The 16,818-nt window shown below is 38.6% G+C and overlaps 1 protein-coding gene across 3 annotated transcripts in view; it reads right to left on the reverse strand.

Annotated features, from left to right (window-relative positions):
* The window catches only part of arel1 (apoptosis resistant E3 ubiquitin protein ligase 1), a 64,285-nt gene that overhangs the window by 41,306 nt on the left and 6,161 nt on the right, over positions 1-16,818 (reverse strand). For all 3 annotated transcript variants that reach the window (XM_042742813.1, XM_042742811.1, XM_042742812.1), the window contains exons 3-4: positions 1,682-1,850; positions 818-1,038 (exon numbers count right to left, since the gene is read on the reverse strand). In XM_042742813.1, the coding sequence (XP_042598747.1) occupies positions 818-1,038; positions 1,682-1,850 (390 nt within the window). The remainder of the gene's footprint in view (positions 1-817; positions 1,039-1,681; positions 1,851-16,818) is intronic.

The raw sequence follows: 16,818 nt of genomic DNA on the forward strand, positions 1-16,818 counted from the left end.
TTTATCATCATCATTGATCCAGTCTTCAGTGTTCACATGATCCTTAAGAAATCATTCTAATATGCTGATTTACTGTTAAAGAAACATTTTTTATTATAATTATCAATATTTAAAGCAGTTGAGTACATATTTTCAGGTTTTTTTATGAATAGAAAGATACAAAGATCAGCATTTATTTGAAATAAAAAGCTTTTGTAACATTATACACTATACCATTAAAAAGCTTGGAATCAAAGCTTTTTTTTATTGAAAGAAATTATAGAAATGAATACTTTTATTTAGCAAGGATGCTTTAAATGAAGTAAAAGTAATTATAAAGGCATTTATAATGTTTTAAAAGATTTCCATTTCAGAGAACTGCGTTTAACCCCACAGAAGAAAGGGGCAGGGTGAGCAGAGCTCATTAGCATTTAAAGGGAAATGCACCATAACGGCTTGCTGTGAACAGAGCTGTTTTTGACAGGTTAAAAGGGTGTTGTTTTAGACCACTGGTTCCCAACCCTGGTCCTGGAGGCCCCAACACTGCATGTTTTGCATGTCTCCTTAATCAAGCACACCAGATTCAGATCATCAGCTCATCAGTAGAGACTCCAAGACCTGAAATTGGTGTGTCAGAGAAAGGGGACATGCAAAATGTCCATTGTTGGGGTGCCTCCAGGACCAGGGTTGGGAACCACTATTTTAGACTAACATTTTTAAATTTCAACCAAAGTGCATTATAGACTTTTCATTAAGATCCTAAAGAATCATATGAACTTGTGAAAAATGGGCATCCAATGACCCCTTTAAAAATAAATTTGAACAATAGGATACATACCAAAAGACCACTTCTCATTCAGCCGCCTCTCAGCAAGGCAGTGCACCAGCTGAATCTCGTATTCTTGATCTCTACTTCCCTTAGATGCCTGGAGGACCCTCACACCTGTGGACAGTTTGATGTAATCCTCATAGTAATAGCCCCATGCTGCTAGAGAAAGCTGAAGCTGGCTGTCAAACTGTGCTAGATCATCCAGGGTAGTGCAGCCCAGGGTCTTCAGGCTGCCAAAATACAGTATAAAGAACAGCCAATATATAACAGACAGGATAGATGGATGAGTGAATGTTTGAACTTCCTGACTTTCTCTGCTATTTATCAAGCAGATAGACACATCAGAGATGGCTACAGGAGCTGTACTTTCTCAGAAGTAACATGGTAAGGAGCATCATCATTTTGTCTGACTATATGGACTTTTAGTTTGTTTTCATTCCTCATGTGTTCCCTTGACCTAGTTCCTGTCTCCCCTTGATTATGTTAGTCAGTTTACCTGTGTCTAGTTAATTTAGTCATTATTCCCTCATTGGTCTGTGTATTTAAGTTCCTGTTTGTTCAGTTTCAGTTTGTTGGGTCTCGTCGATTGTTATATGTTACTACTTTCCTGTTTGGACTACCTATATGTGGATTTAATTAAATGCTGTCAACCTTCATCGTCTTCATGTGTGTTCATCTACACCGTAGCACGACACATTTAAGGGTGCACTTGAACCTGGCTTGACAAGACCTCTCATTCTTTCATCCATCACTCTGCCATCACAATAAACTCTGAAATCACTAACAATGTGATCCCTTCTAATTCTCCCTCTAGAAAGCTGATGTATACATAGATGATGTTTTTTTGAGTGACTGATGTTTATGTGAACTCACGTGTGATAGTAGTGCTCCAGGCTCTGGGAACAAAGCCACTCCTGGAAGGCAAAGTCTCTGAGCAGCTGCACTTGGGCCTCAGTAATCTCCCTCCAGTGATGCTTTTCCTTTACCACTTCCTCCAGCCGAGACAGCACACATAAACTCAGCTCCTCCAGAGTCTGTACATCTTTAATGAATGTAAAATAATTGAAAGAAAATGTTATAAGATTCTTACCACGAAAAACTATTTTAGGATTATTCTTTTTATACCTCAGTTTCATACCATCACTTTTTTTTTACCTACTTTAATTTTTATACCAAGATAATAGATCTTCTTGTATACTGTTGTAAGGAGGATTTAGGCAGAGTGGATTCCATAAGCGGGTCTTTTTTTTGGTTTTTTTGCATGTAATATAATTAATATTAACAACTCGTGGTCAGGTCACATGCTTGGGTCAAAACACAGGCAAAACAATCCACAGGCAGACAAATCCAAAACAGTAATCCAAAAACGTGAGTCAAAAGAGCAAAAGCAAAGGTCATAACAAATATCAACAATGGAACAATGAAAGAATGCTTAGTAAGGCAGTGAACTGGCAATACTTCGCAAATTGGCAGTACAAACAAATGACTTAAATACAGGGTGACAGGAAATGACAAGACTTGAATTGATGTTGCAGGAACAGGAAGTGGCAGAGTTCAATATTCAGGTGAAGGCTCCCTCTGGTGGACTGGAGCCTGATCAAACGTTACAGATTCCCTCCCCCTAGGAACACCTCTAGGTGTTTCTTCTAGGACGACCCCTTGGTCTGGGTGCCGGACGATCTGGGTGAGTTTGGTGAAAGTCTCTGATAAGTGATGAATCCAAGATGTCCTTAGTTGTTACCCACGCTCTCTCCTCCGGGCCGTATCCCTCCCAGTCAATGAGATATTGCATCTGACCCCTCCTCCTGCGAGAATCTAGGATCTCCCGGACTAGGTAGGCAGGAGCTCCCACGATCTCAAGCGGTGGAGGCGGTTCTTCGTCAGTGGCTTCCTGGGTTAGGGGGGAGGGATGGGGTGATTAGGTGGTTAGTATGAAAGTTTAGTAGGTGGGTTAAATTGACGTATAATCTTAAAAGGACCAACGTACCTTTGACTTAATTTCTTGCACGGGAGTTTCAGGCGTAGGTCACGAGTGGAAAGCCACACCATTTGACCTGGCTGATACTCAGGATGTGGACGTCTGTGTCGATCAGCTTGGATCTTTTGAGATCGCATAGCCTGCTGGAGACGGACATGAGCATTGTCCCAGACCTGTTCACTTCTTCTAATCCAATCATCCACAGCAGGCACTTCAGATGGCCCCCCAGACCAGGGAAACAGAGGAGGCTGATATCCAAGGACACATTGGAAGGGGGTAAGCCCAGTTGAAGAGTGAGTGAGGGAATTTTGGGCATACTCTGCCCATGGGAGGAATATGCTCCAGATGTGAGACTGACATTGATGTTTAAATGTTTGCAAAAAGCTCTCCAAACACGGGATGTGAACTGTGATCAGTCAGATCTGGCCCTCGATCAGTCACAATATCATCTGGTAGTCCGTAAATCCTAAATACTTGATTGAACAAAACTTGGGCAGTTTCCATGGCAGTGGGTATTCCTTTCAATGGAATGAGACGACAAGACTTAGAGAAACGGTCAATGGAGACCATAATGGTGGTGAATCCTTGAGAGTTAGGCAGATCAGTGACAAAGTCAATAGACAGGTGTGACCAGGGCCGTTGGGGAATTGGTAGCGGTTCTAGAAGTCCTGCAGGCAATTGTCGAGGTGTTCGTGACTGAGCACAGATCTGACAAGCACTTACATAATTACTGACATCTGCAGATAATGTGTGCCACCAAAAATAATTTCTGACCAAAGCCGTGGTGCGATTAATTCCAGGATGTCCAGAAGCAGGGGATGTGTGAACCCATTGAATGGTTCTGTTACGAAGACTTGTTGGAACATAGATTTTCCCAGCTGGGCACTCTGGAGGGGATGGCTCTTCGTGTTGGGCATGTTGAATCTCTTCCATAATATCCCACTGGATGGGTGCGATGATGATGGAGGGTGGTAAGATGGTTTCTGGTCTCATCTGTGAATTAGCAGAGTCATGGATTCGTGACAATGCATCTGCCTTACTATTTTTGCTCCCTGGACGGTATGTGACTGCGAAATTGAATCGAGTGAAAAAGAGTGCCCATCTTGCCTGACAAGGATTCAAACGCTTGGCATCCTTGATATTACTCTAGGTTTTTGTGGTCTGTAATGACCTGAAAGGGATGAAGGGCGCCTTCTAGCCAGTGTCTCCATTCTTCCAGAGCGGCCTTGATGGATAATAATTCCTGGTTACCAATATCGTAATTGTTTTCGGCTGGAGTTAACTTTCTTGAGAAGAATGCACAAGGGTGTAACTTGCCGGGTGTTCCATGACGCTGAGAGAGGACAGCACCGATTCCACAGTCGGAGGCATCAACCTTGATGATGAAGGGAAGTTTAGGATCTGGATGCTTAAGAATGGGAGCTGTGGTGAAACTGGACTTGAGCTTGTTGATTGCTGAAGTAGCTGCCTCCGTCCATACAAACTTCTTGGGTTTTCCTTTAAGTAGTGAGGTGACAGGTGCCGCTATGGTACTGAAATCACAGATGAATCTACGGTAGAAGTTTGCAAATCCTAGAAATCGTTGTAACTCCTTAACAGTGCTGGGTATGGGCCAGTCTGTGACAGCTTTTACTTTGATGTCATCCATCTCAACTCCTGAATGGCTAATATTGTATCCCAGGAACTTAATTGATGTAACATGAAACTCACACTTTTCCGCCTTGACAAAAAGACCATTTTGGAGTAGGCGTGACAACACAGTTCTTACATGAGAGATATGATCCTCCATGGAGCAAGAGTAGATCAAGATATCGTCTATGTAGATAATCACAAACTGATTTAAGAGATCCTTAAAAACTTCATTAACGAAGGACTGGAAAATTTAAGGTGCATTGGCCAACCCAAATTGCATAACCAAATACTCATAGTGCCCCCTGCTGGTGAGAAAAGCCGTCTTCCATTCATCACCCTCATGGATTCTGATGAGATTGTAGGCAGATCTGAGGTCCAATTTAGTGAAGTAGCTGGCCTCACGTAATTGCTCCAGAGAAGAAGGGATAAGAGGCAAAGGATGGCGATTCTTAACAGTGATAGCGTTGAGTGCTCGATAGTCAATACAAGGTCTTAAACCACCATCTTTCTTGTCAACAAAAAAGAACCCAGATGCTGTGATGGGGTGTGGATGGCCTAATAAACCCATAAGATAAGGCTTCTTCAATATATTCTTCCATGGCCTTGGTTTCAGGAATAGACAGCGGGTAAACAACTCTTAGGTGGAGAGGTGTTAGGAAGGAGGTCAATGGCACAGTCCCAGGGGCGATGAGGTGGCAACTTGGTGGTGTTGTCTTTGCTTAATACCTCGGCTAAGTCAGCATACTCAATAGGGACATTAGTGGGTAGTGAAATTGGATTCTTGGCTAGATGAGTCGTGCAGACTGGAAGCTTGGTGGGCAGCTCTAGACAGTGAGAGTGACAATGAGGTGACCAACTGACCAACTCCTTCTCCCTCCAGGAAAACTGTGGGTCGTGCGTAGACAACTAAGGATATCCTAGGATAACTTGGTTTCGTGGTGATGATATAACATAGAGAGTGATTTCTTCCACGTGAAACAGGCCAACTCTAAGTTTTATGGGAAGTGTTTGATGAGTGATATGACATTTACCGACAGGACCATCATCAACGGCAGTAACAGCAATAGGTGGTTCACATTTGGTTGTAGTAATGTTCAACTGCTTAACTAAATCTTGATGAATCACATTTGCAGCAGCTCCAGAATCTGTTAACGCTGAAAAATGATGGTCTTGATTAGCAACTGACAAAATGATGGGAAGGTGACAAGCATAAACTGATTTGTAAAGTATTGAACATGTGACTCACTCGATAACTTGAAAAGGGGTTTGCAGCAGGTTTAACAGGACAGTTGGAACAGCGATGTCCTGATTCACCACAGTAGAAACAGAGTTGATTGAGTAATCTTCTTCTCCGTTCATCAGGTGGTAGGTGAGTTCGTCCAATTTGCATGGCTTCAGTAGGAACAGACTGACATGTTGTTTGCGCAGTAATAGTAGGCACATAAGCGAATTTAGACTTGGGACTTGGTTGAGTTCGTAAAAGATTGTCAATCTTGATAGCAAGGGTAACAAACTGGGAGAAGTCGAGGGAGTCATCTTTACATAGTAATTCCGCTTGAAATTTAGCAAACAGACTTGAACGAAAAATGTGCTTCAAAGCAACATCATTAAACCCACTTTGTGCTGCGAGAGTGCGAACTGGATAGCATAGTCATAAGCTGGTCTGTTGTCTTGACGTAACTGAGTTAGTTGAGTGGCTGCGTCCATGCCCCCACCAGGATATTGGAAGACATCACGAACCAATTGAGTGAAATAACTATAAGACTGCTGGATATGTGTGTCATGATCCCAAACAGCTGTAGCCCACTCTAATGCTTTCCCGGTAAGCAAGGTCATGATAAACGAACACTTTGTATGGTCTTGGTGATAAGTTTCAGGTTGGTTAGAGAAATAGATAGAACACTGTCGTAGGAAACCAATACAGTTGTCAGGAGAGCCATCAAACTTATCAGGTAACGCAAATCTTACCGGGTCAGGTCGTGGGGCAGGGAGAGACCGAATATACTGTGTCAAATGCTCATTGGTGGCATGTAGCGTCAACAACTGGTGTTGAAAACCATTCAGCAGATCCTTTTGATACTCGATGGTAGAAAGGAGTTGAGAGACTTCCGCTGGATCCGCACCAGGCGAAGTATTCTGTAAGGAGGACTTAGGCCGAGTGGATTCTTTATTATAGGATCTGAGCATAAAATCCAAACAATAGTCACAACTCGTGGCCAGGTCACAGGCTTGGGTCAAAACACAGGCAAAACAATCCACAGGCAGACAAATCCAAAACAGTAATCCAAAAACGTAAGTCAAAAGAGCAAAAGCAAAGGTCATAACAAATATCAACAATGGAACAATGAAAGAACGCTTAGTAAGGCAGTGAACTGGCAATACTTCGCAAAGTGGCAGTACAAACAAATGACTACAGGGTGAATACAGGGTGACAGGAAATGACAAGACAGGAACTGATGTGGCAGGAACAGGAAGTGGCAGAGTTCAATATTCAGGTGAAGGCTCCCTCTGGTGGACTGGAGCCTGATCAAACGTTACAACTGTTAAACAAAATGTTTAAATTTTAAAAATATAATATAAAAAAAATTAAATGATAAAATATTTAAAAAAAAATATAAAAACTGTGAAACCACTAACCTGAAAAAAAAAAAAAAAAAAAAAAACGCAATTTAAAGCATGAAGTCCACTAAAACATAGGTTGAAACAGATTTTATAGGGTCCTACAGATATTAGAAAATATTAAAAATTTTACGAAATTTAATGCAGGGGCGCAGCTAGGTTTAGCCACCCCACACACAACTGCTAAATAGTTGTGTTTATTTAGACATGCAAAAAAAACGAGCACATCAAACGGGAGACTTTTCAGACACGCACTCCATGTCACCTCAGCACCAGGTACGAGTCAAACGAGCACGGAAAGAGTACCAGTGATGAGGAGCATCTGTAGAACAACAAACAGTGCCACTCATAACATGTGCTCTTTCAATTGCATGCACAAATACGACAGTGCACGCTGTAGCCTGTATCATTTAATTTCAAAGCACGAAAGAAACCACGAGCATGCAATGTCACGGTTATGTAGTTTGTTAAGTCACAAATTACAAAAAAGAAGATTAAAAGTGGACTTAAAACTGTGCATGTAATTATTTATTATTTATGAGACATAAAGCACTGTCAGCATCAAGTTCAGCAGCATCAGCTATTTAAGTAGCAGCCAAAATATCCTAATAACCAGCTGCTGTGATGTCTGTTAAACAAAGGACAAAATAAAAAAAGAGGAAATCAATAACTTCTGTAGTTTTAAGCTTTATCTCTATTTAATTTAGAATTTAGTGTTTGATAACTTTTTAAATTATATTTTCTACTTGCTGTAGTGCACAGGTAAATATGACATTTAATAAATATTAATGAATTCATTAAGCTAATGAGGCTTATGAATGTTAAATTGACAGCTCTCAATTATACTGTAATATTGAATGGTTATAGTCAATGGTTAAATATTAGGAAAAAAAATTAATAGAGACATCAGTTGTTATCAGTGATACTTGCCTTCAGTCATAAAAAAGATGGCATTAAACAAATATAAAAAATATACTTTCTTTTAGATTGAAAGTGAAAAAAAATGCCAGTGTGTTCATAATTAAGATAATACATTCAAATATTATTATACAGTTTGCAATATCAAGCAGCAAAACAATATGTTTTGTGGCCACGGCTGTTCTTACAGGGAAAATAAGGTGGATAGACCTAGGGCTGGGTAATATGCAATATATATCGGATGGATGAAATTAAAAGTCTATCGTTTCATATTATGCCCTATCGTTTATTTGGTGGTGCAGCAAAATACATCGTTTACGGCAATACTTTTTCATCATTTGAATGACGGCAGTCTTGCATTACATGGGGATGCAGGCAGAAATGTGAATAACATCATGCACTCACATCACGTTGCGGTGCGAGTGGTAATGAAATCTTCAACTGATTTTAGGCCGTTGATACACAAACAACAGAGTTATATGTGCACGCTGTCTGTTTCTGTGTGAGAGGAGTGCATAAGCCATGCATCAGCTGCTAATAGAGTGAGCATTTTTGCCCCTCTATTGACTTTTTAACGATTTGATTGTATAAACACTTACATGCATCCAAATGCCCAGCTTTGCAAGTATCCTCATAAACACAGTCATTTAGGTCTTAAGGGAACGTAAACAGTTGTGAGAAAAAGCACATGTGTAACAGTATTTTGGATCCTGACTTCGGTCTTAAAGGGGAAGCTGTCCAATGTCTCTCCTGTCTGCCATTCATGTTAATCAAACAGTGAGAGAAAATCTCTCACTGCTCTAGACTAAATCACTTTTGTAATAAGAATAAGAAGAAAATAATTAAATAATGATAATGGTAATAATTATGCTATGATCTTGGTTTTGCGCAACTTGTCAGTGAAAAACGGCTCTGTGTAGTAAATGCTGCTCCACGTGAAAGCACGCACGTGTAGAGATTTACCGCTGATCACAGAACCGGCTTTACTGACGAGATGCGCATTAATAGTGCCAATATTTATCATGCATCCCTAATATACAAATATATATATATACACTAACACATACAAAGAGTATATGCATGCATACATACATACATATACATATATATATACATATACATATACATATACATATATATATATACATATACATATACATATACATATACATATACATATATATATATATATATATATATATATATATATATATATATATATATATATATATATATATGTGTATATGTATATGTGTATATATATATATACATATATATATATATATATATATATATATATATGTATATGTATGTATGTATGTATATATATATATATATATATATATATATATATATATATATATGTATATGGAGATAGATAGATAGACAGACAGACAGACAGACAGACAGACGGATAGACGGATAGATGGATAGATTAGTCTTCACTGTGTAGAACTTACACAGTGAAGACTAATTAATTTACACGACGTATTTCTTATTTATTGCAGTTTTTGTTCTAGGTGTAGTTTTTGTTCTTATTTCATCACTGAAAGTTTATTTATCTCGAATGAGCTTTTTTTTTTGTTTTTTTTTTTTATTAGTTTGATATCGACATTGGTGGCAAGGATTATGAAAATTCTATGGTATCAAAGATTATAATATCATAAATACCTTATTAAAAGAAAAAAATAAATATATTGTTATGTATATCCATAATGTGATAATAAAAAAATTACTCACACCACGATACAAGATTTTGGTCATATCACCCGCCCCTAGATAGAATCCTTAGGTAAGCCAGTAAAAATAGCATTACAGTGTAACGAGGAGGCTGAAGCAACATTAGAATCCATTTGCAGAAGTTTATTAGGGAAAGATCTTACAGACAGAGTCGTTAAACCAGGCAGAGAGTCAGTACCATAATGGCAGTACCTCCCCGTCAGCTTTGTGTTTTCATTGATGGTGTATTATTTATTTGTTTTGTAATGCTTTTATGTTCATAATCATATTATTAAAATACTGAGAACAAAAATAAACGCACATTAACACGTTCATAATTTTATGTAATTATTTTTTTAGTATCCTGAAACTCTCCCGAGCAGCGTTTTGAGCTCAGATGAGATATTGTTCATAGAGCGCCCTCAGGCGACCGTTAATTTTACATCAGAATGAATACGCTACCTACATGTGATTTACGAACATTTATAAATTAGCCACCAAATTATCATCATTTTTGTAAGTTAACAACAATGCCACCTCAGTAAATTAGTAAAATATTAAACTGAGTTATTGCCTACATAACATATTTTAATATAAATGATTGTATGAATTGTGGGTAAAAAGTAGTGAACGAATGTAGGGAATGAAGTCGTTCACTCAGAATTCGGACAGCACTACAAAATGGCTGACACCCGATATAGTGCACTACATAGTGGATAGGGAGCGGTTTCGGACACAGCAGCTGACTCATGTTAAATAGTCCCAAACAGGAAATGATTGCAGAAGCAGAGGGAGCGGTGAATAGTCAGTACTCAGATGAAGGCTCCCTCTGCTCGTGTGGCATTACATACAGTAATCAGATCAAGAGAAAATAAATGCATGAATTAGTTTCTTAGCATTAAAAGATAAAAATGATGAATCCTGGCAATGTTTGACAGGTGATTGAAACAAGTTTTGGTAACTTGATTAATATGTAGGGATGCACGATATTATCGGACTGATATCGTAATCAGCCGATAATGACTTTAAATGTAAATATATGTAAAATGTAATATATTGGCATCGGCCCGATGTGAAAAAAATATGCCGATATGTCTTGCCAATAAGAGGAATACGTAAACTCACATGTGCTCAGGGTGTGCTAGTGATTAGATAATGTCAGCAGTGTGGCTCTTTCTTGAAGCAAAGTTTTTTTCTGAATGATGATTGGATTCACTGTTTTGGATAGCTGCATTTAATCTGTGAAAACACGTACAGAATAACATGTTCGCTGTGACAATGACAGCCTCCCCCAGGTCCTAATGTCCATTCGGTAAGGAGTTAAAAAAAAAAAAAAAAAACACATTATTTTTCACATAATATATCTTTATTCCACACTGCTCTGTCCCTTCTCTGAGAAACACGCTGATCATTTCCTGCTTTTATGAAGCCCCTCCCTCAGAAATAGGTGATGGGCTCTGATTGGTTAGCTAGCCCAGTGTGTTGTGATTGGCTAAACCACCTCTAGTGCACATCTAAACATCCCGCCCCTTACCTCAGCGGCATGTGCGCCGGTTGTATTGCAAGCAACGGCGTCATTAATATCGCTTATCATTTTCAGCCCGATTAAGAAGCAGAGGATATTATTGAAGATGATCATGCAGAAACTGTGCATGCACAGCTTTTAATGGTAGGGCTATGTTTTTTGTTTGTTGTCTCATACTTTTAGATACGTTGTTATTTGTAAATGTTACTGCTAATGTTAGCTTTTAACATGCGGTTTAATCATTATCAGATTAAAGCTTTAATACAGTATGGCAACTGCACGCCCATCCATGTTTTATGCTTCTCATAGCTATGTGAAAATCCAACATACTGTATAATTGGAACAGTTCATTGTTGGAGCTGAGCTGAATGATAGAGAGAGACAGAGAGAGAGAGAGAGAGAGAGAGATGCAGAGCATGTGCAGAGCAGGGGGACGTGAGGAACAGTATTAAGAACCGCTGCTTTAGAACATTGATTTTAAAACTTGTGAACCCATTAGAATCATTAGAAGACAGAATCGCGATTCTTATGTGAATAGATTTTTACGTGCACCTCTAGTTTTCTCTTCCTCTTCTCTAAAGCAGCACAGCATGGCCTCACCCCCTTTGCTGCCTTTAAATGACTACAGGGTTTATCTGGGTTTGTTATGTCACAAACCAGGGAAGTAACTTGTTGTAGTCCTTACCAGCCGTTGTAGGATTAAACTGCCAGAATTTTAAAAGACAATATCTCCATTTGCATTGAACTTTGCAGATACAGCAACATTACACACTAACTATGGTTAAAAAAAGTTAAAATCGCAATCCAATATCGTACATCCCTATTATTATGAGACTTCAAACTCAAATCACAATCCAAAATGACAGGCAGGTTTTTCACCTCTTTCTTAGGTTGCAATGCTAAGGAACTTAATCCAGCTTCTATCCTCTCCCTCTTATTTTTTTTTTTTTTTATATATTTTTTTCCCCACAACAAGAATTTCAGTTTTTATCTACATTCAGTTTTAAAAAAAATGCATTCATCCACTTTACAATGCTGGACAACCTCTCTATTACAACAGTGTCTCTGAGCTTAACTGAAATATTTTTTGTCATAAGCATGTTGTATTTCTGAATTATGCTGCTCAAAGGGAGCATATATGAAAATAGAACTGGCCCAAGAAATGATCCTTGTGCAACACCAAATAATATTTCATAGCACTTTGATGTACAGTCACCTATATTCACTATTATATTTTTTGAACCAATTTAAAACATTACCAGAGGGCCCTATATGTTTTTCCAGATGCTTTAAGTGCTAAAATAACGAGTGAAGCATATAGAACGTCTGATTAAAACACTTTATTTACTTTATATGAAGCATACACTAATAAAGAGAACAGTCTTTTTTTCATTTCATAGTCCAAGCTTTAAAGAAAAATAGAGACATGAAATAAAAAAGTAGAATAAATGCTTGACATACACTATTTCTGCTGTTGTAGCAGCTCACAAGTGATTTCTCAGCCATAGTTTTATGTAACAGTAGGTGCTCTTGGGCATGTGATCAGATATGTGGATCTTATTGATTAGTCAACTTACATGCTAACAACATGACAGTTTTGAATGTGTGTGGGAAAGAGACACTTGTTTGTGTTCGGATAATCATTAATCAACATCAATGGATAATCAATGAGACTTTTCATGTGACTTTTCCTGCACTTCCTGTATTTCCTACTTCAGTGAAAAAAGTGCTAAAAGTTGTTATAAGTCATATTATGGCAAATGAGTTAATGAGTGGTCCTCTGCTGCCATTTAACTGGTTTTACTGGTTGTGCTGGTGCATCTTTTCACCTGCTGAGTTGGCATCTATATAAAAAACAGCTCTTATTATACTGTAGCTGGTGCAATGTGAAGTTTAATGATGATGTGAGGTTGCATTGAAAATGGCAAAAAGTTTTTTGTTAACAATGTGTGTACTGTGCATATTTATTACTTATATATAAAAACACACATGCAGCATATATTTTGAAATATTTTATATATATATATATTATATATATATATATATATATATATATATAATATATATATATATATATATATATATATATTCATATTCAAATTACAAATAAATATAAAATATATTTAACATATAAACATAACATTTTTCTTAAATACATACATGCATTTGTGTGTATTTATATATACAGTCATGGCCAAAAAGCAGTGACATAAATTTTGTGTTTTGCAAAGTTTGCTGCTTAAAGGGATAGTTCACCCAAAAATGAAAATTATGTCATTAATGACTGTCATTAATGAAAATTAATGTCGTTCCAAACCCGTGAGACCTCCGTTCATCTTCGGAACACAGTATAAGATATTTTAGATTTAGTCAGAGAGCTTTCTGTCCCTTCATTGAGAATGTATGTACGGTATACTGTCCATGTCCAGAAAGGTAATAAAAACATCTTCAAAGTAGTCCATGTGACATCAGAGGGTCCCGTTAGAATTTTTTGAAGCATCGAAAATACATTTTGGTCCAAAATATCAAACCAAAACCTACGACTTTATTCAGCATTGACTTCTCTCCCGGGTCTGTGATGAGCGCGTTCCCAACACTGCAGTTTAGTGATATCCGGTTCGCGAACGAATCACTCGATGTAACCAGATCTTCTTGAACCAGTTCACCAAATCGAACTGAATCGTTTGAAACGGTTCACGTCAACAATAAGCATTAATCCAAAATGACTTAAGCTGTTAACTTTTTTAACGTGGCTGACACTCCCTCTGAGTTCAAAATAAACCAATATCCCAGAGTAATTCATTTACTCAAACAGTACACTGACTGAACTGCTATGAAGAGAGAAGTGAAGATGAACACCGAGCCGAGCCAGATAACGAACGAAACATTGACTCGTTCTCGAGTCAAGAACCGGTTGCATCGGTTTTCGGATCACCGGTAGTGATGGGAAGTTCTGTTCTTTTCCGCGAACCCGGTTCTTTCGGACAGTTTGATTCAATAAAACCAGTTGCCGAAAAACGGTTCACCAGTTCTTTTGCGCTCGACGTAATGACTTCATTGGCGATGACTTGCCCTTGATTCAAGCCTTCGGTTTACCCGCGCTCATAAAACATTAGCAACAGAATCAGTTCAGAAATCAATCACCAAAAGAACCAGTTCGGTTCAGACGCGCTATGTGTCAGTCTGAATCACGCATGCGCAGTATCATCAGCTCCTCGGTTCTCGAAACGGACGCGTCCGACAGAAACGGTTTTCTTGACTCGAGAACGAGTCAATGTTCGTTCGTTATCAGTCTGGCTCGGCTCGGTGTTCATCTTCACTTCTCTCTTCACAGCAGTTCAGTCAGTGTACTGTTTGAGTAAATGTATTATTCCGGGATATTGGTTTATTTGAACTCAGAGGGAGTGTCAGCCATGTTAAAAAAGTTAACAGCTTAAGTCATCTGTGGATTAATGCTTATTGTTGACGCGAACCATTTCAAACGATTCAGTTCGATTTGGTGAACTGGTTCAAGAAGATCCGGTTACATCGAGTGATTCGTTCGCGAACCGGATGTCACTAAACTGCAGTGTTGTGAACGCACTCATAACAGACCCGGGAGAGAAGTCAATGCTGAATAAAGTCGTAGTTTTTGATATTTTTGGACCAAAATGTATTTTCGATGCTTCAAAAAAATTCTAACGGACCCTCTGATGTCACATGGACTACTTTGATGATGTTTTTATTACTTTCTGGACATGGACAGTATACCGTACATACATTCTCAATGGAGGGACAGAAAGCACTCGGACTAAATCTAAAATATCTTATACTGTGTTCCGAGGATGAACGGAGGTCTTACGGGTTTGGAACGACATGAGGGTGAGTCATTAATGACATAATTTTCATTTTTGGGTGAACTATCCCTTTAAGCTGTTATGGTGTTCATTCATATTGTTTCTAGATTATTGTGTAAAGTGATCAGATGCATTTTAAATAATTGCTAAAAGCTTCATTGGCCAAAAAATTTACTTTTCATAAAAAAAAATAATTTCACTGTTTTTTGATTCTGACACAAAATGACCAGCTAACATTAACTGACTTATCATATCAGCAGCACATGTGAAAGTGTGAATGACTACTGGTCAGGTGAAATCACTAATTAGATTGTAAGAGTAGATTGATTGTTGTAAAAGGAGGGAAGAAGCACTTCAAATCATTGTGTTTTTGTTAGCAATGGTTAGCTCCAAAGAAACATGTGTAGCCATCATCATTTTGCATCAAAATGGCCTCACATGCAAGGAAATTGCTACAAAGAATATTGCACCTGAAAGAACAACTTAACAAATCATCAAGAACTTCAAGGAGAGAGGTTTGACTGCAATGAAGAAGTCTTCAGGACGTTCCAGAGTGTCCAGCAAGCGCCAGGACCGTCTCCTCCTGAGGAGTCAGCTATGTAATCGTGTCACCACCAGTGCAGAGCTTGCTCAGGAATGGCAGAAGGTTGGTGTGAGAGTATCTGCACGCACAGTGAGGTGAAGACTTTTGGGCCTGGACAACGGCCTGGTGTCAAGAAGGACAGCAAAGAAGCCACTTCTCCCTAAGAAAATGTCATGGACAGACTGAAATTCTGCAGGAAGTACAAGGATTGGACAGCAGAAGACTGGTGCAAAGTTATTTTCTCTGATGAAGCTCCCTCCCGACTGTTTGGGACATCTGGGAAATTGATTGTTCAGAGAAGAAAAGGTGTATGCCCTAATAGTCGCTACTAATACTAATCACTAGTCGACCAGAAGAGGCTTGGATTTTATTAGTCACTTAGTCTCATAAAAAAATACAAATAGACAGTATAAGTCATTATAATCCATAATTATGTCCCCACTGGATGCAACAAATGCCTCGTTTATAATGGTTTCTAACATTTTTGTCTCGTTGCTCCAAGACACAGCATCACAATATGGTAAGGGGCGTAACCTTTCTGTCACTTGCTTGAGGTATTTTTGGCCAATCATAACGCACTGGATAACTGGCCAATCAGAGCACACCTCGCTTTTTAGACCGATGAGCTTTGTAAAAATCAACGCGTTTCAGAAAGGCGGAGCATAGATGAGAAACAATAATGTACAGTATGTGGAAAATAATGTTTTTTGAACCTTAAACCGAATAAACATTTCATTACACCAAATACACAAAATAATGTTCTTTTTAGCAACATTATATGACCCCTTTAAACTGAGAACAAAGAAAGCACTGGTTTATCAAATTATTAAAATATTAATGCAGTCTCTTTACTGTTTTCCACTGACACATTAATAATCATTACTTCTGCCAGTGCGCTGTGGCAGGCTTTATGCGTTTGCTTGAGTGCTTATGGCTATGTAGACAATTAAAGACTCATTATGCAATTAGTTGACTAATGCGTCAAATGAACAACTACTAGTCGACAAGAAGACTCCTTAATCGAGGGCAGGCTACCATGAGTCCGGTGCTGTACCAACAGTGAAGCATCCTGAGACCATCCATGTTTGGGGTTGCTTTTCAACCAAGAGAGTGGGCTCTCTCATACTTCTGCCCCAAAAACACTGCCACGAATAAAGAATGGCATCAAAATGTCCTGCAAGAGTGACTTCTTCCAACGAT

The sequence above is a fragment of the Cyprinus carpio genome, chromosome B17, assembly GCF_018340385.1.
Source record: "Cyprinus carpio isolate SPL01 chromosome B17, ASM1834038v1, whole genome shotgun sequence".
Taxonomy (NCBI): Eukaryota; Metazoa; Chordata; class Actinopteri; order Cypriniformes; family Cyprinidae; genus Cyprinus; species Cyprinus carpio.